This window comes from Pteropus medius, unplaced genomic scaffold (assembly GCF_902729225.1).
Source record: "Pteropus medius unplaced genomic scaffold, Ma_sr-lr_union100, whole genome shotgun sequence".
NCBI classification, from domain to species: Eukaryota; Metazoa; Chordata; class Mammalia; order Chiroptera; family Pteropodidae; genus Pteropus; species Pteropus medius.
In genome coordinates this window covers 600,157-622,829 of record NW_024356397.1, presented here as the reverse complement: position 1 = coordinate 622,829, position 22,673 = coordinate 600,157, and the positions used below count along the sequence as shown (strand labels likewise).

General features: G+C 37.6%; 1 protein-coding gene across 5 annotated transcripts in view; it reads right to left on the bottom strand.

The window, feature by feature from the left end:
- The window catches only part of CBX5 (chromobox 5), a 33,146-nt gene extending 10,728 nt beyond the window's left edge, over positions 1-22,418 (bottom strand). The window contains exons 1-4 of one of the 5 annotated variants that reach the window (XM_039862170.1): positions 22,262-22,418; positions 18,423-18,524; positions 6,827-7,005; positions 2,886-3,072 (exon numbers count right to left, since the gene is read on the bottom strand). In XM_039862170.1, coding sequence (XP_039718104.1) covers positions 2,886-3,072; positions 6,827-6,963 — 324 coding nt within the window. In that variant the 5' untranslated portion in view covers positions 6,964-7,005; positions 18,423-18,524; positions 22,262-22,418. The other 4 variants (XM_039862171.1, XM_039862175.1, XM_039862173.1 and 1 more) reach the window with 4 other exon arrangements.
- Between the last annotated feature and the right edge of the window lie 255 nt (positions 22,419-22,673).

Here is a 22,673-nt window from a genome sequence, read left to right as displayed (position 1 = left end):
CTATCTGTCCAGTATTTCTTCAAAGGATAAGGAGTGGCCCTTAGAATCCTTTAATATCCCTTAAAATATTCTGGAGTCATCATCTGAGAATTCCTCTAATCCAATCTCCTTAATATATAAATTGACTACTCCTAAATTGCTTCTGAGATGATAAACAAGTCCATGTTTACCCAAACTAAACCCTTTTTCATTTCATAAACTTTTTTATAAATATATACCTCTTGATCTTAATTTTTAAACTTTTAATTTAATAACACTGACCAGTATTTTTAACACTTTTCATAGTCATCTACATTTATGAAAGAACAGAGGTAAAATGATTTAAGAAGTACCATAAAATAATGTTTCTTTCAGAGCTCACGTAAGTGCAATATCCACACACTTGGAGAAGAGGCCCAGGTCCGCTCCTTTTTGATGTGGATGAGTCATTAGCATTAGAGAGCAGAACTAGACAGTGATTTAAAACAAACTGATAATTCTCTAGGTGGTTATTCAAATTTGGTAAGAATGCAATCATGCAATCTAGACAAGGGGCACAAGGTCCGACTCAGGTGCCACCAAGGTCCGATGGCACTGGTGAGAATAAAACGGCAAAAATTTAGAGAAACCAGATAATTTAAAAAACCTTATTATGAAAGATAATGCAAGCTTATCTAGCGGCAAGACAAAAAAAAAAAGACTTTAAAAGACTGCCCAAATGAACTCATCTCTGATGTCCGATTTTCTTAATAAAATCTCTTTAACACTCACCTTGCTTTCTTCTGAAAGATACAAACATTCAGGGTCCAGGTGGTCCCCAAAGATACCAGAACCCACACTGGGAAGGAAATTCCATGCACAAATCAGGGGAGATACTCAAAAACATAGCCTCTTTTGGGGGCGCTTAGGGGGAAGAGATTCCCAGATGTGCACACAGCTGCTCACAGCTGGAATGCTGGCGCATGAACTGAGTCGTAAATCATAGCTGACGGCTGAAAACAGTTTGCCACATAAGGAGGGAAGGGAAGAAAAATGTTCAAGCTGCTGAAAAGGAACCAAGGCGAGGAAAATGCTAAAATCATCACACAGGCAGTAATCTTAAATCAGGCATAATGCCAACTAACAAATTTCTTTTGCAGTGGTCTAAAGAAAGAAACACAATCCCCCTCTGAACCTTTAAAACATACAAACACCTATCTTCCCAGTTGCCTACCTGACAGCCACCAGGATGGCTGAGAATGCTGTCAGGGGCCCCAAATGAACATTACAATGTAAGAGACATGTGGAGTTGTTTTCAAGGTCGGTAGCACCAGAACCCGGCCTAGGAACAAAACTCTCTGCAATGGGCAGTGGGTCTAAGCCAGACAGCTTCTTTTTAAAAGGACAGAAACCTTGAGTTAAGGAAATACTATATATATGGCTAGTCAGAAGTCTTATGCTATGTTGTTTTGCAGTCTCTTTACTCAGCGAGAGAATTAATCAAGTGACAAAAGCCAGAATACAAAGGACTAATAAAGAAAAAAGATGATGTATTATAAAACTGTATACCTGAAACTTATATGTTATTAACCAACATTACCTCAATAAATTTTAAAAAGAAAAAGAACCAACCAAGTCTTAGCTCCTTAGAGAAGGGAAGGTATTCTCAAATTCTTTATCAGTAGTTTATCATAATGATACACACACCTCACCAGAACAGGGCAGTTTTAAAAATAAGATTGCAAAAAATAAAATTAATGAGGGAAATAAGAGACAGACACAAACCCAGAGTCCATTTTCACTTGCCTCCAATCTTTCACTCTTATTTTAATCCTTTTTGTAAAGCTAGTCTCCCATTTTCTCTCCTATGGAGACCAGGAATCACTTGTGTAAGTCTTTATAAAATACTGATGCCTAGGTCCAACCCACAGAAATTTGAATTTAACTGGTCTGGGGTGCATTCTGGGTACTGGAGGTTTTTAAAGCCCACCCCACCCCACCCATGATTCTAATGTGCTGCCAGAGCAGAGAATTAATGCTCTAGAAAGACTGATATCCAAGTAGAATGAAGATAAATAGAGATGCTTATGACAGTGATGCTAGATGATTCAGAAGCGGACTTATGCTTTTATTTTATTAAATTTTAAGAGTATGAAACATCCTTCACCACAAAAGGCTACAACCTTGAAATAAATGGAAAAGTGGAAGCTGGGAGGTGTGTGTATGTGCACAGACAGAAAAGATATAGATGAAAAAAGAGGCTATAACAGTGCTTTTGCTAGTTACTTCAGACCTAAAGATCAGAAAGACTAAAACAACCAAATCAAACCAAACCAAAATTTCATAAACTTTCTAAACTGAACAATAAAAGATTCAAAAGGAAGATAAAATTTCTGTGTTCACAGAAATAAGATGAAAATAAATAAGATAAAAAAATATATACATTATTGAACTAACTGTACACTTTAAAATGGTACTTTAAAATGGTTAATTGTATGTTACGTGAATTTCATTCACCTCAATGAAAAAAAGAAAATGTAAAGGTTTGAAAATAAGGGCTATCTTTGGAACAAAAGAAAGGAAGAGAAATGGTAAACATTTTAAAGCCCTCTTCTATGCTTAAAAAATTCACTAAAGATCCTTCTTCTCTAAGATAGCTTAGCCTTTTTCTAAGGAGAAGACAGAGTGGCTGAGTGTTTTACAGGGATTTAATTTTGCCACCTTAATACAATTCAGTATAGACATATTACATTTCTCATATGGCCAGGAGGGGGAGCTGTAGTTAACCAACATACCTCCCCAAAAGCTCTTTTGTTCAACAATTTTACCTTGCACGCCATCCTCAGAACAGAAATAAACAAAATAAGGTTTTTTTAGGAGTGGTAGGCAAATGAATAGTTTATAGGAAAAGGGGAAAGGAAGCTTACCTCTCTCTTTTTTTTTGATTTGATATCATCAGCACTATTTGAGAAACTGGATTTCCTCTTGTTACTTTCTGACTTCTCCCTGGGTTTGTTATTTTCACCCTCCTTCATCTTCTTATACTTTTTCATGAACTCAGAAATCAGCTCAGGGCAATCCAAATTTTTCTCAGGTTCCCAAGTATTGTGCTCCCTGGGCAAAAAGAATGGAGAAAAAAAGGAAAAGAATGAGGGGGGAAATCCAATGCCTTAAAGAGGACAAATAGGCAAAAAGAAAACCCTTACACTTAAAGGAGGTAAATCTGATCCTAGGAATCTCTCCAAGAAAAATAAAAATATATATCAATAAAAAGCTTGCACACAATTACTTGTAGCAACATTTTAATAGCCAAAAGACAGAAGACAATTCAAATGTCTATGAACTCATGAATGAGATTAACAAAATGTGGTATATCCATACAACAGACTATTATTCAGCAACAAAAAGGAACACAATACTAATTAACACACGCTAAACATGGAAGAACCTCAAAAACATTATGCTAAGAGAAACCAGAGGCAAAAAACTATATGTCTGATTCCATTTACATGAAATGTCTAAAAAAGACAATTTAGAGTCAGCAAGCAGATCAGTAGTTCCCTGGTGCTAGCGCTGGGTCTTGGTATTAACTACATATGGGCTCAAGGGAATGTGGGGGAGGTTATAGAAATGTTCTAAAACTGGAGATGGCTGCACATCTCTATAAATTTACTAAAATCACTGAATTGTACACTTTCAATGAATGGTTTTTACGGACTGTTAAATTATATCTCAATAAAGCTGTTAAAAATTCAAATATAAATGGTTTTATAAAAGTAGCAAAATGTGATTTCATGTATATAATCATCTATGCAAATTGTGAGGACACTAAAAAATCATGCACCCCCAGTTTACACTGTCTTAAATGTTATTTATGTTTTGAAGATATGTCAACAAATTACTGGAGGATTGGAAATAGTTATTCCGAAAAAAGGCAATAAAGGGCTTAAATCATTAAAATATAGACAAACCATAAGACTCAAAAGTGGGATTTGAAGTATATTAATTCAACAGTCTGGATTCAAGTCTACTGTCACTAGGTAGTCAAAATACATTGTTATATTAATAAGCAAAAACAAAACAAAACACCCAAACTAAATAATGAGGTCTAATTAAACTTGGATCAAGGGAGTCCTATTATGAGGAAAACAAATAGTATTCATAGAGCTGTTCTCTGTATTTTTGACATGGGTTTTAGAAAACCAAACCCCCAACTCCATCAAAAGCTTACAAAATCAAAGCAAAAAAATGTGCCGGCACAGAAAAAACTAAACCAGGCATCCTCTTCCCTACTAACCAATGGCAGGTCCTTTTGGTTATATGATGAGGACTATTTGATATTAAGATAAATCTGTAAATATATCATAAAAGCAGTTTCTACAATACCTTTATTGACTTGGGGGGAAAATTTTTAATGAATGCACTATTCATTTCAGATATTGTTTTTTAAATAAAGTAATTTTAGATAGAAATGGTTTGAAAACATGCCATAACTTGACTGAAATAAGCAGAATGATGATATATTTACTCAAGACTGAAATAACTTTCTGCAAAAGGAGCTTAAGAATGAGATAATTTATTTTCAAATCATTACATCTAAAACTAGAAAAGCTTCTCCTTCACAGCAATTCTTTAAGCATAAATAAATAAATAAATCCACATACAGTAATCTTTCCCTCAAATCCACAGACCATAGTTTACTATCCCAGAAGAAATTAAGGCACCAAAATCAAGAGGCGTGCCAACACTATAACATAAGCAACTAGACATGGGGGTAGAGGAGAGTCTCTGTTGATACCAAGGAAAGGCAGTCCTATAACGGGATTATCCCTTTTCCTACCATATTGGTATTGTTATTTCTACATTAACCAATTTTCACCCAAAAGACAGCATGGGCGAAATTTTTGAAAGAGTCTGGGCTTTAGGGCCAAAGAAATCTGATATTGGATCCTTGTTCCAGCATGTATCAGTTATCTTCGGCAAATAACTTCACTAATTTCCTCATCTGTAAACTGAAAATACCTCTATAAGCTGTAACGAGAATTAAAGAGAACACATGAGGAAGAATCTGATCACTGCCTAGCAAACATTAAGTATTTAGTTGTAGACAATGCTGAAGCAGCAAAATTTGCTTGAAATCCTGGGCATTTCTGACAAAGGACAAAACTTAATCTATCTACCTCAAACTTTGTCTTTCCCTCTTTTATCTCTGCAAGGTACCAGTACCTAAACTACACATATAGGTTCAAGTACCTTCAATATGCCCAAGAATTTCCAGTGGTGATTCAATGGACCTAGTAAACAAACACCCTTAAAATCTTTAGGTATTATGTTAATTCCTACTTCACGGTGCTCTAGGTCTCTCAAATTCATATTTTTCTCATCTCTACAGTATGTAATGACACTGATCCTCTTTAAAAATATGGAGGGCATCTTCTGATTGCTGTTACCCACCACATTGATTCACGTAATGAAATAACCTTAAGTACGTTCCAAAGGCTCCTGATTCATACCGTTGTCTAAAGGTACTGTCAAAACACTAAATCTTTTAGTATACTTAAGTCCTATGCTTTAAAGCTGTGATGTTCAACATGGTAGCTACTAGCCACATGTGGCTATTGAGCACTTGAAATGTGACTAGTCTGAACTAAGATGTGTTATAAAATATAAAATATACATCAGATTTTGAAGATATAACATGAAAAAAATAATATAAAATATCTCAACAATTTTTAAATTAATGTTGAAATAGCATTTTGGTATATTGTGTTAAATATTAAAATTAATTTCACTTTAATATGGCCACCAAAAAAATTTTAATTGCATGTGTGGCCTACATTCTATTTCTACTGGACAGCACCACCCTAAGGAGTTCTAAACCAGTTCCTATCAGTTCATTGGGGTTCTGAGAAATCTATTCTTTGTTATTAGGCATCCTGAGAAGAGAATTAACCAGCAATTGAGGCAAAATGCCTAATGATTAACACAGCTTCATGTATTTCACTTTTCAAGCTACTACTTCTTCTATGCTTCGATACGTGTCTAGTCCCATTTATTCCCAAGGAAAGAATAATATACTTTAGCACTTCGGCATAAAGCCAGTTACTACCTTTCTAGTCAATACTTCAGTATGATTCTTAAAGACCACTGACTTAAAGTTTCTTTAAAAAAAAAAAAAAATAGATTGATGAATAAAGGAATAGATGGATCGGTTATATTAAAAGGTTAATTGCAGAAAGTAGGTGGTATGTATCTGAGTGGATAGTTTTCTTTGTCTCAGCTGTATATTGGAAATTTTCAAATATAAATATGTGGCGGGGGACTGTGGCCTCAGATTTAAGTCTCTTATTAAGGTGTTTCATCTTAGGACAGTTCTGAGATACAAGGATAACTGTGGAAAGCTATGGGCTGTGGGGTTAGTTATTCTTCAATGCATATTATTTTAGCTTAGTTATATCCAAAAGAATAGTAACAGTTTATACTTACACAAAGCTTATGTGTCAGGCTCTGTGTATCTACCAAATATCTCTATGACAAGTATTATTTCTTATTCCTATTTTACTGAGGAAAGAAGATTAAGAACTTAACTGAGATCACTATCATAAGTGGTGGTGCAAGAATCTGGACCCAGGCAATCTGGCTCCCAAGTCTATGCTAACCAGTTTATTATACTGCCTCTCAAAATCATTATCATTAGAACACCACTCTAAGAAGGGGGAGGCTTTATTTAGTTTATTGTTGTGTCTTCTGAGTCTTAGGAAAGGAGTGCAGGTGGGGAAAAAAAAAGACAAAGATGGTGGTGGTTCTTGGGGAAGTAAACCAAAGGTGTCTAGCTCTGCAGTCCTAAAGCCTAAGAGAAGGCACTTACTCAGAAAAGCCTTTCCACTTCAGTAGATATTCCACTTGCCCCTTAACCACACGCCTATCTAGCACCTTCTCCACGACGTACTCCTCCTCATCCTCAGAAGAAGAACTGTCAGCTGTCCGCTTGGTTTTCTTTCCCATGTCGTACGCTGTTCCACCTGAAGGTCTAAGGCCACTGGGTTCCTGCAAATGTGAAAGATAAAATGTTCAGAATCCATGTGAAGATTCTTGATGAGATGCAGAGGGTAAAACATAAAGCTGCCATGTACCTTTCTCTAGAGTCTTGAAGAATTCTACAGATGAATCCTAAGAATTTAATTTAAAAAAATTCTACAGATGAATCCTAAGAATTTAATTTACCTTCAACTAACAAGATCATAATTGGATGGCCCAACTGTCTAACTCCTCTAATTTCAGATTTCAAAAGACAAGTAGTGTATGTTACTCCTGGCAACTTCTATAACTATTTACAAGCTAGCAACTCAAAGAAAAAGGTGGAAAACTTGAAGTTAAAAGAATTGTGATAGAAGTAAAACCTTCCCTCTCATCAAGGTGAGTAAGTTTCTTTATAAAAATGAAAAGGAAAAGCTACCAAAATGTAACTTTCTCTGCTCTGAGCATCTTGACTAGTTGGTCTCTTAGCAGCACAAAAAAAAAGGCCTGCTCGAGCAACTTTCACATTTTCAGTAACTCAGAACATTTCTCTTAAAGCAAATTGAGCTTGTCTCTTCAGAGCAACCATCAGTTCACCAAAGCAGGGCTGACATCTCAAATACACTAAGCTTCCTTTTACATTTGGGGATGCAAGGGAAGCAGGCAAGAAAAAAAAATTTCAGTCCTAAGAAGTCAAAATTAGTCATTGGATCATTGAGTAATTCTTAAGGCTCAACAATTCCAAACAGTTAAGGAGGTACCCTCTCCTCTTAACTGGAGTTGACTTTGGGCCAAAGGAAGAGGAGGAGGAAAAAGAAGTCTGGCCCCAGACTCACATCAACAAGAAGCCTCAAAACACAGAGGAGCCATTCATAGGCCCAAGGAAAGTTGAAGCAAAGCTGCACAAATGGAAATTGAGTTAAGCTCAGAAATATGCACGACCAGAGGGTACTCAAAGAGAATCTAGTTTTTTTCATTCCCAGGTTGTTATCATAATCATTTAAAGAATTCTTCCTTAACCATGTTAAATGGTGCCTACATTCTGGATTACAGAGTAGCAAGGATTGTTTTCTTAGCTGAATTCCATATTTATTTTGCTGAAATTTTAAAGATTTTTTTCAGCACTCTCTAAAAATCTTTCCATCTTGACCAGAAGACCACTGCCAGGATTAGGTAAGGCCAGTGCTAATCTCAGAATTTTATTCAAGTCAAGTAGCATAAAGAGTTGCATTTATCAATTTACTTCAAATTAGCAAAATTTAAGAAATTATTCCAAGAATATATAGTTGGAAATCATATTTCCAGAACTTACTAGCAATCGGTCTGCCCACCAAAAACCTGTCTGTACCCATCATTACCCTGTAATAAAACTAAGTTTTTCATTAAAATACTTTTTCGGAAGAGGAGGTAGGCAGGAGAAATGTAGCTAAGGGGTTTCAAAATAATTTTTCCATGAATTTAGAACAGTCCTAAGCCTCAAGAAAAAAAAAAATCTGATTTATTTAAAATAAAGTCTCTGACCTCACCAGAGACAGGAAATGTCATGTCCCAGGGAGAGTACCCCACCCCACCCCCACTCACCTTGGAATTTCCGGGAGCTGAGCAGTTTAGGTCAGAGCGCTGGGGTTAAAACCAGCCCCGGGTTAGATGCATGCAGTTAAGCATTGTGGCTATGGCCTCCCCTGCCTCACGAGGAAAAACAAGGATTTACATATGTGTTCTTCAGTTTGTGGGAGAAAAGAGGAAAATCTCCCTTTATACCTTCATGCAGAAGAGGCGCCCCAAAGGGAGATGATAAATGGGGTTTCCCTCTTTTACCTACCGGATCGCCCCAGTTCTTTCTTTCCCTCTGGGCTAACAGGAGGGGCCTCCCCTCCCAGGTCTGGGGCTTGGCGGGCTGGCAGCTCCCCCGCCCCCACCCAGCTGCCTGGGCGCCACTGCGCAGCTGTCCCAGTCCGTTGCCATGGCAACTGGCAGCAGTACTAGACTAACAGTGGGAGAGGCAAACTGAAAAGTTAAAAGCCTTAACTTTCCTTTTCAGTGAAGACTTGGGTGGAGAAGTTGGAAGGTACCTCCCTTGGCCTCCAGGCTAAGACATTCAGAGTTCAAGGGAATTGGTTCTTGAGTTTTAAATCCCAAACTTGTGCTTATTCCTCTAAATGCACTGGGAATTAATCAATACCATTTTAAGACCATCTAACAAGATTATAGCTCAACTGGAAGGGGGAGGGGAAAGGCTAGTTCCTTCTACAGGAGGATTAGAGCAAACCACCCACCCCCTAAACCAGCCCACCAGAAGCACTTTAGACAAGGCCTCTTCTACCATCTGTCACTGAACAGTCAATTAAAAAAAAATTTTTTTTGGTGGGTAGGGGGAGACTAACAGGAAAGGGGGAAGGGAAGTATTTCAAAGATACTGTACAACTTTCCTTCCTAGAGCAATTACTAGATAAAGAGAATCTAGAGCCTTGAAGCACTACCAAAGAACCTCTCAACTAGAGGTTCGATAGAAAAAAACAGCTAATCCTTAGGTAGTTTTTAAAAAAAGGGAGAGGAGATCAGTCCAGCCACAACCATTACTATTAAAATTACCTCATTAGTTGTTCTTGTAATGTTATGAAACAAATTTTAAATTACTACCCATCGGAAACAATATAAAATTCCATATATCAATAATCTCTAATACTTGAGAAAAGGAGGACTGAGATAAAGAAAGATATTTAAGAGACTTGTGGTCCCACAAATTTTCATTTTTCCTGGCCCTAAAGAACATTTTTGAGAGATCCAAAACCCTGCTCTGCTTTAGACATGTGTCTTTAAAGCCAGAGGTGGCAGCCATCTGAGAGTAAGAAAAAGGGACAATCAAAAGCAACCCAACTGAGGAATCGGCAGAGAACTGGTGATTATTTTGGTTATCACACAGAAGAAATTATAGGATACGAGAGCAAAGTAAGACAGTTTTCAACTACAGAGAATTTCTTCAACTTTAAATGGTCCCATCAGGAAATCTCTAAGTAAAAAATGACTTTTTTGACTTTTCCTAATTTTAACTTTTCATAGTTAAGGGATGACAAGAAAAAAAAAATCTGAGATGTTCTAAATTAAAATTACAGCAGCCAGAGAGACAGAAGTTACCTTGTTAATAGCTGTGGACCAGCTCTGACAAAAGACTGCGCATATTTTCTACGTATCTGCTGGAATTTAGGATAAATTTCCAGGTGGCTATTTTTGAGATTATCCAAAAGAGAGAAGAGCCAGGTGCTATCGAATCCCAGGAGCCTCCTTTCTTATTTACATATGAATTTTCCAATCTGCTGCCCACAGTGAATCCACATGGGCAGACACTTCCTTTCAGGCTCCGCTGTGCCCATCCCAGATCTAGACCCATTTCACCTACTCCCATCCCCTTTGTCTATAGCTAATGTAAATACTTTCAGAACAGTTTACATCTTTCTCCACCAACCCCCCACCTGATGAATAAAAACGTTTGTAAAATTCCTGAACAATGAACATGTTTTCTTTCCTATCCAGCCATGATGCTGGTGGTTTAAACCCCATAACTCAAGATCAGTCTCTTTTCTGCTAGTAATGGCCAAATAAACCCTGTTTTTAAAGACTTTCGACCATGAAAGTTAAAATTTTTTGTTTAACTGGGATATGGAAACAATGCCAAAGGAATTTGATCAAGATTCTGATTCTGTGATTAACTTGCCAAGTGTGATCCTGAGTAAATAAATTTTAGATCTAACTCCGGAATCACTAAAATGGGCCAAATAAATCCCCACTGCCTACCTCCTAGGGAAAAAGTGAGTTTATGTTGAAACCAGAGCTGTTCAATCCCCTAAAGAGAAGCTTTTGTAAAAATATTATAGGGCTGAATACAACAACGGCAGGAAATGTGACCTTCCAAATTCCTAAGCCATTAAACCATATTACATGCAGTAACTCCCGCACCTCAACATGTTAGCAGACAGCAAGAAAGAAGAGTGTCTTTGTTAATTATGTAATGGTAAACTAATAAACCTTCAGAGAATAGGCAGGTCCGTTCTCTCTTAAGGGTAAAATACTTACTCAAATGCCTTAAAATTCAGAAAGGCACTGGAGATGGCCAAATGAAAAGACTAATAGTAATTCTGTGAAGAGATAAAGGACAGGAAATAATGAGAGCAACACTAACACTTTAATGACACTGACTTTCCATTAAAAAAAAAAAAGTGAATTTAAGGAAGAAAGGAACAAAAACATTCTGGAGTTCACCTCTTCCTAAAACCCTATTCAGGGAAGAAAGAGCAAAATCAATTCCCTTCTTCCTACTCTTAAGAATTGCCTAAACGGCACATGGCTGAGGTCCCTTATTCTTTGGGAAATGGGTTTTATAACAGCTGACAAATCAAATTGGGCCTGATGCCAGGAGTCAGAGTCCAACCATAATACTCTGTAAAGAATGGCATGCAATTGTCTTGTAAATCTCCTGGACAGTCACAGATCAGAAGCTGGCAAGGATGACGACATAGTTCTGATGGAATGTGTCTTATCTTAACCTTGAAGTTACAGATCTGCTCAGGAGCAGCAGTAAGAAATGAGAAATGCACTCAGACATCGGAGGGGACATAATTCTCTTTTAGACAGCGCGACCCAGTGTATTAGGGTCAGATGAAACACAAAGCCAGATGGACAATTTAAGGGCTAGAGCCTGGACCAGATAAAGCATCAAGACTGGTGGTTCATGTTAAGCTTGGGAGGAGGGAACGTACCAGTATGAGAAATGAGACATGGCTGGCAGGATGATGGAGTGATTGAAGTAGAATCCCAGATACCATGGTGGAGCTGAAGAGAGAATAAGCCTCTGAGTGCAACCTTATCCGTATAGAAATCTCCATAGGAAGGGGTGAGCCAGCTTCTCCAGTTTCTGGAATCTTTCAGGCCTAACAGCTCTCAACCCTTTCTTTAACATCCGTAGGAACTCTCTAGTAAAGGCATCCACAACTAACAACTACAGATAGATTCTGGCAATTTAACTGTCCCTAAGGACACAAGGAAAGAGCAGACCCCACCAACCCTTCATATCAATGATACAAGGCAAGTTCACCTAACAGGCCTCTGTGTGTACGGGGTGGGGGGCAGGGGGAGGGATACAGGACACCTAAACCAGGGATCTGTTGAGAAGTCAGCTTTAGAAAAAACGGGTTAAAAGTGCCAGCCCCCAGAAATTACAGAGAGGGCATTACAGAAAGCTGCAGAAAATCCAGAACAACAGATCGTGGTTAACGATTTGCACTAACCAATCAACACCAGACACCAGAGCCATCCCTACGGGGTCTCTGGTGTCTGTCTGCCTAGTTCCGCCAGTTACTACTTTTTACTGCCAGCTGTCTGGGTGTCTTTTCTTAGATCTTGGTGTAACACATTTTATTTTCATCACTATTTATAAGCAAAAGCATATATAGAACATAATTCTAAATCTTTCTCTAAGCTTTCTTTGTATTATTTAAAAAGTCATGGAAAATAACTGGTAAGTTGCCTCACTGAACCACCCACTGAACTATCTCGAAGTGACAGTCAGGCCAAATGTTAATATGCATAATCAATAAGCTCTTTCTTCATTTTAGAGTTTCAATACAAATTCTATAAGCCCACTAAGAAAGCAAAATCCTCCAGAAAGAAGCCATTTTAAAGACTGTAGGAAAGGGTGAGGGCATATGCAAAGCTCCCTACCATGTTTACTAATTAAATATGCCACTGATGGGTGACTTTGGTAGGTCCAGGCTTGAGAAATTCCCATTCCCCGCCTCTAAGGCCCTTGGGGAAAGCCAGTGGTTTCAGTGAAGATTAAATTGTCAGCTATAGCACTGTCTTGAAAGTGTCCTCCATCTAGCCATATTGTAAGAAAAACAGATGAAAAGAAACCAAATTTATAAAACCATTTTAATTTACAAAACCATTTTAATCAGGTCTGTGTTCTTTGCTCTTTAAGGATATAGTACCAGTGGTTTAGGTTTATATCCCATATTGCATAAAACTAAAATATCCTCTATAAAGATGTTTTCTTCTATTAGATTTATGATTTCCAAAGTATTAGCCATGTGGCATTTTAACAAAAATGCAGCATAGAGATGCACATTACAGCTGTCCAGGCTGTCTTAAGTTTTGTTAAATGGGCTGATAACTATCACTCCACTTCCACCGAAGCCATGAGCATCCAATTCAGGAGGAGTTAAAAGCTTTTTAAATGTTCATTTAAGAGACTGGATTAGGAAAGAGTTGAGAAGGAAGATTAACTGTGGTCATTAACACTCCTATCATTAACAACACAAACTTTATTAATAGTGCAGAGAAGAAATGTGCTCCCTTTGGCTAGCACAGCTCCAGTTTGTGATCTTTTAAAAATAAGGCCAAGGCACTGCTTCAACCAGTCACAGAATGATTCTGGGGCAAAGAACCCTGTTTGTTGATTATCCAACACTCCTGCTTCAGTGAGCAAGGGAGTAAAGGGTCTTTTGTTCTTTAAGATTAAGACATGTACATCACAGAGAGGCTGCCTTATAAATTTCACTTAGCTTTACTGTCCTCCAAGCTTTGACCACTATTAAAAAATATGAATGTGCACTAAAGCAATTCTCAGAACTGCTTAAAGTTATAAGTCTGGTTCACTGGTATATTTAGCAGTAACATTCAAATTCTTGATATCTCATTACCAGATCACAATCCACAAAATAATAATCTTATATGGGATGTTTTTTTCCTGTATTAAAATCTACTTAATTTCTTCTCTCAAGTGGCAGGCTTCTTTAAATTCAGTTACAGCACACTTAAACCATCACTGGACAAGAGGTTAGATATCCAATTGTTCCAAGATTTATGAGAAAGTAGAATTTGGCAAATGTTTTCCAGGTGGTGCTTTCCAACAACTCTATCCTTGGAATGCACTGAACTCATCTCAAGGCACCACAGCCTCAGGTGGGTGTTAATCTCATACCCTCTCCTCTCTTAATTAAATGTGTTGAAGTATGAACTAGTAGAGCCTATCACCTTTCATGAAGAACCTGGCGATTTCACCATAAATAAATCTTAAGAAAAATGGTTAATAGCAATGTTTGAGTATATTACCATGAATCTTAGATTTTTACATACGACTTTGGCAGAACATGTTCACAAAATATGTCAGGGTTAAAAGAGAACTAAAGTGTCAACCCCCCAAAAAACATTATGGTCATAAAGCATTTTTCAACAGCCATAAAATGAAGACTGGTGCTTACCCTAGCATCATCTAGTTTGCAGATTTTGGACATCAGCAGCTTAAGGGTCATAGAGGCCCCCTCAGGTCATTTCATCAAATCCTCTATTTTAAGGAAGAGCTTCTACTATGCCAGACAATTTATGTTCTCTCATAATCTAAGTTTAGTGAAGACATTTAAGAGACATAAAAATTAATTTGCATAACCATAAACTAAATCTCTAAAATATCTGATTTAATTGTTGAGACGGTATTAGAATTTAAATCAATATGCTAAAATCTGATTAATACATGCTGACAAAAAATTATATAATTAGAATAAGAAAGGTGTCTCAGACTATAAAACTTGAGGGTGTAAAAGAAGGCATTCCTTCAACATATGGCATAATTTTGTGCTATGCCATTACCTTGGTGTATTTGCAACATGAATTATATTGAAGTCATAGCCTACAATTTAGATAAATAAAATCAAGCCAGTATTGAACTTTTTTCCATCCTATACAATAGTATAGTATCCTTGGTAGCTCCTTGGCCATCTATTATGATCCTGACCAATTTCTCTCTGTGGCAATTTAAAAGCTGTAAAAAAATACATAATGGGTGATGACAGGAGAAATAAACCCACACCAGAAATTATTGAACCTTGTAGGTCTTTCCAAGTGTCTCTATTGACATTTATGTGTGAGTTACTATGCCACAGTATCATAAAAGTATGCTCTATACTTCAGATATATTGATAGTTAAATGCAAAGAAAGGCCACCATCAGATAAATGGCTAAAGGGATAGCCAATCTCAGACCACCCAGCTCTTCCACTGAGCATGGTGATGTTACTTAAGACAAATAAGATGTTTCTGACTCTTTGTCCAGTGTCCAACTACAATCCAAATTCAAATCCTGTATCAGATAAAGTAGTAATTCTGATCCTTGCTCTAAAATTGTTAGGTTGGTTATGAGATATTTATTGAGGGCTTCCTAAGGGACAGGCACTGCATGGGCACTGAATCTAGCCCAGTCTTCAACTTAATGGCTGAGAATTTTAAGTTTCTCCTTAGTTAGGTCAGTGGGTAGCTCTTTCTCCCAAAATTGTTACAAAAAACAGCTTCTTAAAGGCACAACTTGTTAATAGTGGCACGATTGGGACTAGGAATAAAGAAATGTAGGTCCCGTCACAACTAGATCACTGAAAGGTAAAACTGGACAGTTCACTTAACCTGAAGGGTGTTAAGTTATTTGCCCCATTTATCTCATAGGTCTGCTATGAGAAATAATAATAATAATAAAACTAGAAAATATTTTTAAAATGTGAAGCAAATAAAAGTTAAGTATCTGATAGCAGATGAAATTAAAAATAACAAATGCTTTGGTAAATGTTTTCACTAGTGAAGCCATCTGGGCCTGTACTTTTCTTTGTGGGAAGGTTTTTAACTACAAATTCTATTTCCTTAATAGATATAGGGCTAGTGAGGTTCTATATTTCTTCTGAAGTGAGCTTTGGTAGTTTGTCTTTTCATGGAGGTGATTCATTTCATCTAAGACACTGACTGGATTGTTCATAATATCCTCTTATTACCATTTTAATGTCTCTAGGATCAGACGTAATATGCCTTCTCTTATTTCTGATATTAGTAATTCATCTTTTTTTCCTGATCAGCTTTGCTTGGTTTATTAATTTTATTGATCTCAAAACACCAACTTTCAGTTTTATTGATTTTTCTCTATTATTTTTTGTTTCATACTTCATCAACTACTTACTGCTTTTACCATTACTGATTCCTTTCTTCTGCTTACTTTGGATTTAATTTGCTCTTCTTTTTCTAAGTACTTAAGACAGAAACATAAGTCACTAACTTTAGACCTTTTTGCTTTTATAATTGAAGCATTTAATACTATAAATTGCTAAGTACTACCTTATTACATCCCACAAATTTCGATATACCATGTTATCATTTTTGCTCAGTTCAAACATTTTCTAATTTTCTTTGTGATCTCTTCTTTGATCCATGGGTTACTTGAAAGTGTGTTGTTTACTACAATTGCAGATGTATATATTTCAGTTCTATCATTTTTTTCTTTCATATATTTTGAAGCTTTATTACTTGTGTAAAATTTAGGATTGTTGTGTCCTCTTGATGAACATGATCTCTTTATCATCTAACCAGGTATTAGCTATTTCCCCTACCTATCTCACGTCTCTTATGCAAGAAAACACTCTGGAAAATATACAAGAAACAGAAGGCAAAATGTTGGATGATAGAGGAAGATAAAAATAACTTTAATGAATTTTCTGAACTATCTCTAAGTTTCATCTATGCTTGTCTCTAAGCACTCACATAAATGAGGTTTGACTATGTTTTATCAGATCCTTAGATATAATTTATTGTGAAATACTGAGCAAATTAGCAGTATATTACACTCCACAACTTCGTGTGAGGTGAGTCTTACTGATTTAAGGATGAGAAATGAGGCACATGGAGTTCAAGGATTTGCTTCAGAAACCAAACAAGGTTTCCCAGGCTGTTGGTTGACCTCTTTAGCACAGGGCATTTTATTCCGACATAATTATGCCCGCTGGCTCAGATATGAATTTGCTTTATACTAAGAAATATAGATTACAATCAGAAAAATACTTGAATTCAATTTGGTTCCTCTTGTGCATGGAAGAAACAATGTGTGTGTTATAAAACTTGATCTCAAAATAGTTCTCTTAACACCACCATCTTAATCACATGCTTTCTAGTGTCCTTCCTAGCAATACAGCACTATGAAACAGGCACTCAGTAAGTTTCAAGAATAAGATTGACTACATGTGAAAAATTTTTAAACTAGGTCCATGACCTAGTTTCTTTCAGATGGAATAATCTCAGTGTTTAATTTTGATGAACTACATTTACTGGAAAGGAAGTCCAGATGATAGTGGAAAATGGCCTAGCTAGTCAGTCCATTACACTCTTTTTAGAAAAATCACACAAAATTAACAAGTACAGTTTGTTACCCTGTGTTAATACACCAGAGACTTAACAAGCAGCCAACAACTCAGTCTTCTTTCTCTCAACTCCTAGGTAAGACCATCAAAGAACTACACTGGCCCAAAATACTAGAATGAGTTCTTGATTTGCATTTAAAATTACTGAGTTCAAAAACAAACTCCAGGATATTTTGAGAGTCACTTCTTGAAAGTGTTAGGTCTAGAAGGCTGTTAGCTATCACCTATACAATTCCATCCACGTAAGATGAAGAAACTAAGGACCAAAGAGGGCAAATGGATCACTCAAGGTTACTATATCGCTAGTTAATGGCAGAATAGGAACCCAGGTTTCCTGAGCCTTTTTTTCCTCCATTTGCCTTTCATTTTCTAAAGTAACCTTTTCTTTTGAATTAGGTAATATTTATTTGGATAGGAGTTAGAGAATCAAGGTGTACTGGTCAGAATGATGGCCCCCCAAGATATATACATGTCCTAATCTCTCGAACATGTGAATATTACCTCACATGGCAAATGATATGATTAAAAGATGTGAAAGGAGAAATTTATCCTGAATTATCTGGGTGAACCTTAAATGCAATCACATGTATTCTTATGAGAGGCAAAAGGAATTTTGAGACCAATACACAGAGGAGAGGAGAATGTGAAGACAGAGCAGAGAGAGATGAGGCAACGAGATGAGGCTCATGACCACCAGAAGCTGAAAGAGGCAAGGAAGGGACTCTCCCCTAGAACCTCCAGACGGGGGTCAACACCTTAATTACAGACTTCTGGCCTCCAGAATTGTGAGAGAATAAATTCCTGTTGTTTGCTGCCACCAAGTTTGTGATAATTTGTTACAGCAGCCACAGAAACTAATAAATGGAGAAAATAAAATTTTGAAAATCATAAACTAAACATATATAAAACCGATTACTGACTCAAAAAGAATTGTGCTTCATGTGACCCAAAGACTGCCCGAAACCTCCAATCCTTCATTTCAAAGGGAAAAATAAGGCAATCACAGGATTTAATTTACCCAAAAAATACCGGTAAATATGAGAAGACATACTCAGAAAGGTTTAATATTTACATTGCTGCTAAGAACAGTGTAGGTTTCCCCCAAACACGCTAGCTGGTAGAGCTCCTGGGCAGACTAAACACAGGCAACAGTTGTCACTGTGGGTGTTCTGCCAACACAAGTGTAAAGTTGTCATCAGAAATGAGTATGTGACTTCAAGAGGCTTACAGAAATCCAACAAATCTGCGTCTCGGACTCTGCACAAGCCAACTCTTCTCAGGATGACCTGGACTCCTTCCCATTAGTACAATGATCAGCTAAAGCCATCTTCTATAAGAAAGGAAGAAAAATCAAAGTTTATTTTTTTGGGGGGGAGAGGGGAGATGATTGCCCAGAGTCCAAGTTCATAAATAACAATGTGTAAAGAACAGCCATACTGAGACAGTTACAAGTGAGATCTCACACCATAATTTACTACTTTTAAAATTAATATCCACAGCACACAAGTTTAGGCCCAATTTCATATAAGGTGAATGGGAATAAAAATAGACCAAGTAAAAGACAAAAAAGGAAAGAAATGCTTTACCAGGGGTTGTTAAATGGACTATTCTAATAAGATATATAAATCATGCTATGTGGTTAAATAAAATATCTCAATAAAAGCTAAAAATACTAGTCTTCCTCAGAAACCTTTGTACCCTGGATACCTTTCTTTTCTAGAGCTGTAAGGGCTCTAAAAATTATCAAAACTTTCCTAGACATAAAAATTCAGTCACTTCAGAGGTATGTTTTTTCTCTTTCCTCAATCATAGAAGCTTTCTAGTGATTGGTTTTTAGGGAAGATGTGTTATTTTCCCTTTTAGGTTTGGCTGCAATAACATGCCTCTAAGGCCTAAGCACAGGTGCTTGAAATTTAATTTTTGTAACACAAGCTCAACATTTTGGCTTGCTAACAACCAATCCAGGTTCCCCAAAGGTAAGAAAAAAAAGTTTAAAGTGAGAACTTTCAATGAAAAATTACGCACCAAAATTTCCCCACCAGAGAAATGTTCACCAGACCTACTAATTATAACATTGTCAGATAATTCACAATAAAACAAGCAATTTTTGATTGCACACCACAGTAAACCAACAACTCTATGTTCAAATCCTGAAACTTTCAAATGAAAATATATCAAAGACATCAAATACGGGGTTCACAGATTAATTTTATAAATCCAAGTAGCTGGGGCTAGAGATGGGAGGAATCCATGCCTAGAGTAATTAATCTAAGGTGGCATAATTTGGTTACCTATTCTAAAGATCAGTTGTTTTCCTTTTTTCTCTAAACCAGGGGTCTGCAACCCCTGGGCTGCAGACCGGTACTGGTCCACTGCCTATTAGAAACTGGGCTACACAGCAGGAGATGAGCAGGGGGACAATGAGCGAAGCTTCACCCGTATTTGCAGGGGCTAGCATCACAGCCTCAGCCTCACCTCCGATCATCAGACATTAGATTCTCATAGCACGGGTCCCTAGTGCCAAAAAGGTTGGGGACCGCTGCTCTAAACTGTGGATCTGTGAACAGCTGTGAAATTGGTTCGGCAGAAAATGACTTGCATTTTTAAGAAAATGAAATAGTGTACTGTAGATGCAAACTTATCAACAGTGCTTTGCAGTATTTATTTATATAGTGAAACTTGTTTCAATGTGTATACAAGTCAGGATAAAATGTATTTCTTGTGCAGGGTCAAGGTCAAAAAAAGTTTGAGACACTGAACCAAAAGAATACCAGTAAAGGAAAGGAGCTTAAGTCAGGTGAAATTTAAAAAGTTTCTGAGCCAAGTCTACCTTCTTAAAAAACATATGTGCCATTATTTTAGGAAGCCAAACAAACATAAGATGCAATCAAACATGTTTAAATTGCAAGAAATAGTAAAAACCTTGATGAAATTTTCCTTTTATCCAATGGAACAAGAATCACACTATATTTGAAGAGATAATCATTAAGATTTAGTGATCCATTTAACAAAAGCCACTTCCTAAACACTTCACCCATCTTCTCCCTCTATCTAATTTCCAACTGGTAAAAGATTCTGACAAGATAATCAACTCTAAAAACTGTCAGTTTAAACAGTGTTTTTCAACTGAGGGAGATTTTGCTCCACAACACTCTCCTAGGACATCTGGCATTGTCTGGAAACATTTTGATTGTCATAGATTGGGGTAGGGGGAGGTGAGATGCATTTATCCTGCCAGAAATGTCAATAGTGCTGAGGTTGGGAAACCCTGTAGATCAAGACTATTCATTTCAAACCTATATCCCTTTAGTTATTACAAACTAACAGTTACATTATTAGCATACCTACAAATAGTTTACAACCAAATATGAAATAGGTTTGTCCTTTTCCAAATGCCAGAGAACATATCTCCTCTGTTCATTAGAAGCTCAGCTAAAAGCACCTATAATTTATGTCAGAAAAGTCTCATCATAAGAGTACTTCATATGTAGTTGAATTTACTATAGTATTTAAGCATTTATCCTTTGACCATAAATAAACCAATAAACAGAACAGTACATATTCTGATACAGCCAAAATGTAAATGTCTGTACTTTACTAAAAATCTTGGAATACGCAGAATGGGCATTACCAACAGGTGATGGACTGCATATAAAATAAACACTTTGAAGAAAGTAAAACCAAAAGGCAATGGAATAATCCAGGTGATAGATGAGCCCTCCTGTCCCCATCACCCTAAAAATAACCTTCCTTAAGCAGCTTCCTTCTTACCCAAATTCAGACATCCTCAAAGGAATAGCTGAAAGAGGGGCTCAGAAACTGTTTAACGGTGTAAAGGAAGAGATATACATGGTGGGAAAAGTTCCTCAAAGAAGAGACTACAATAAAGGTATTGGGAACATGGATAATGCCTGTAAAGTACTTAGCATGATGCCTAGCAGGTACTAAGCACTCACAAAGGTACCTTGTTTTTATTTACACTTCTATACCAAGAACCACCTTAGTTCGTGTAAAAACAGCACTTTTTAAAGGTGTAACGAGAATGGCAGTGAGAAGTACGTGATTATTAAAGGAAACACAAAAATCCGTTGATTTTTAATTTAATTTTAATCATAAATTATCATCCATGCAAAGATTTAAACATTAGAGATTCAATCTGTCCCGATCTCACCACTATATGCCTAATGGTAATTCACTTGGGTATGTAGCTTTCCAAAACTTTTTCTATGGGTTTAAAAATATCAAGTTATCCGTGGAAACATGGATTATTACGTAGATTTTTTCCCGGGCGCCTTTCTAGAGATTTATCCTATTCGTCCTAACATTTCAACTCAGTCTTCCTAAAAAAAAACTAGTTCTCAAAGGCAAAAGTTCTTCCTTGCTCCCCCCAAAACCTATAGTGGATGTTGACATGTACCGAAGTGGGGGGGTAATGCCAACTCGCGGTATACATAAGCAAACGTATAGTTTCCCTATAAGGGAGGCTTATGGGATGGAGGCCTAAAAGCTTCGTTACAGAAGTCACTGTGGATAAAATATCCACCTTGACGCACCATCACAGGTATTGAATCCCCTTCCTCATCATCCCAATATCTAAGGACCTCCGTCTTTTTGGAGCGCTGACTGGATGATCTGGCCAAGTACTCTCCGTAGGTTCGCTCCAGATTTGGTCCATCCATTTAACCGCTCAACTCCCGCATTCCCCATTGGAGTCAAAGCGGCCTCTTGGCGGAGCCCGACCTACCGCGCGCTTCGGGCTCATTGGCTCGGTGAGACGCTGCTCAGGAGGGGAAAACCCGCCTCTGATGGTCCAAGGACCGATCAGTCGGCACCTAAAAGCAGACCCAATTGGCCTATACACTCGCCAGTCAAACTATTCGGCTGCAAAGCTCCACAGAACCTACAGAGATTAAAACATCCCGCCCCTGTTCTCCCATTGGTTGGCCGGACTCACTGCTCCCCCTTCACTAGCCCCCACCCCGCGGTCCATTCATTTCGCACAATAACGGGCCCAACTGGAGTCGGTTCAAGACCTCGTGTAGGTAGGCAAGACTATCCGCCACTTACCCAGGATCGAGACCGATCACTCACACCAATGTCTTGCCTGTTCCTCTGCGGTGAGGCCGGACCGCAAGGCACCTCTGCCACCGCCTTCTGCGCAACGCCAACCGCCCGCCAAAACGGATCCTTCCCTGCGCCTGCGCGACCAATCCTGGGACCAGACCCTTTCTCCGCCCACTACGGCTGCGCAAAACGGGGCACGACTCCCGCCACTACGCAGGCGCTGTAGGTTCGCCGCTGTCTCCCGCCCGCCATTTCACGTGCTCCAAGAGGCAAGCGGAACTTCTTAATGCGCCTGCGCAAACTCGCCATTTTACTACACATGCGCTCGGTGAGCAGTTGTTGCAAAATATAAAATTGTCACATTTTATTTTTTAACACATTGTATTAACCATGCTTTGACAACTGAGTAGCATGT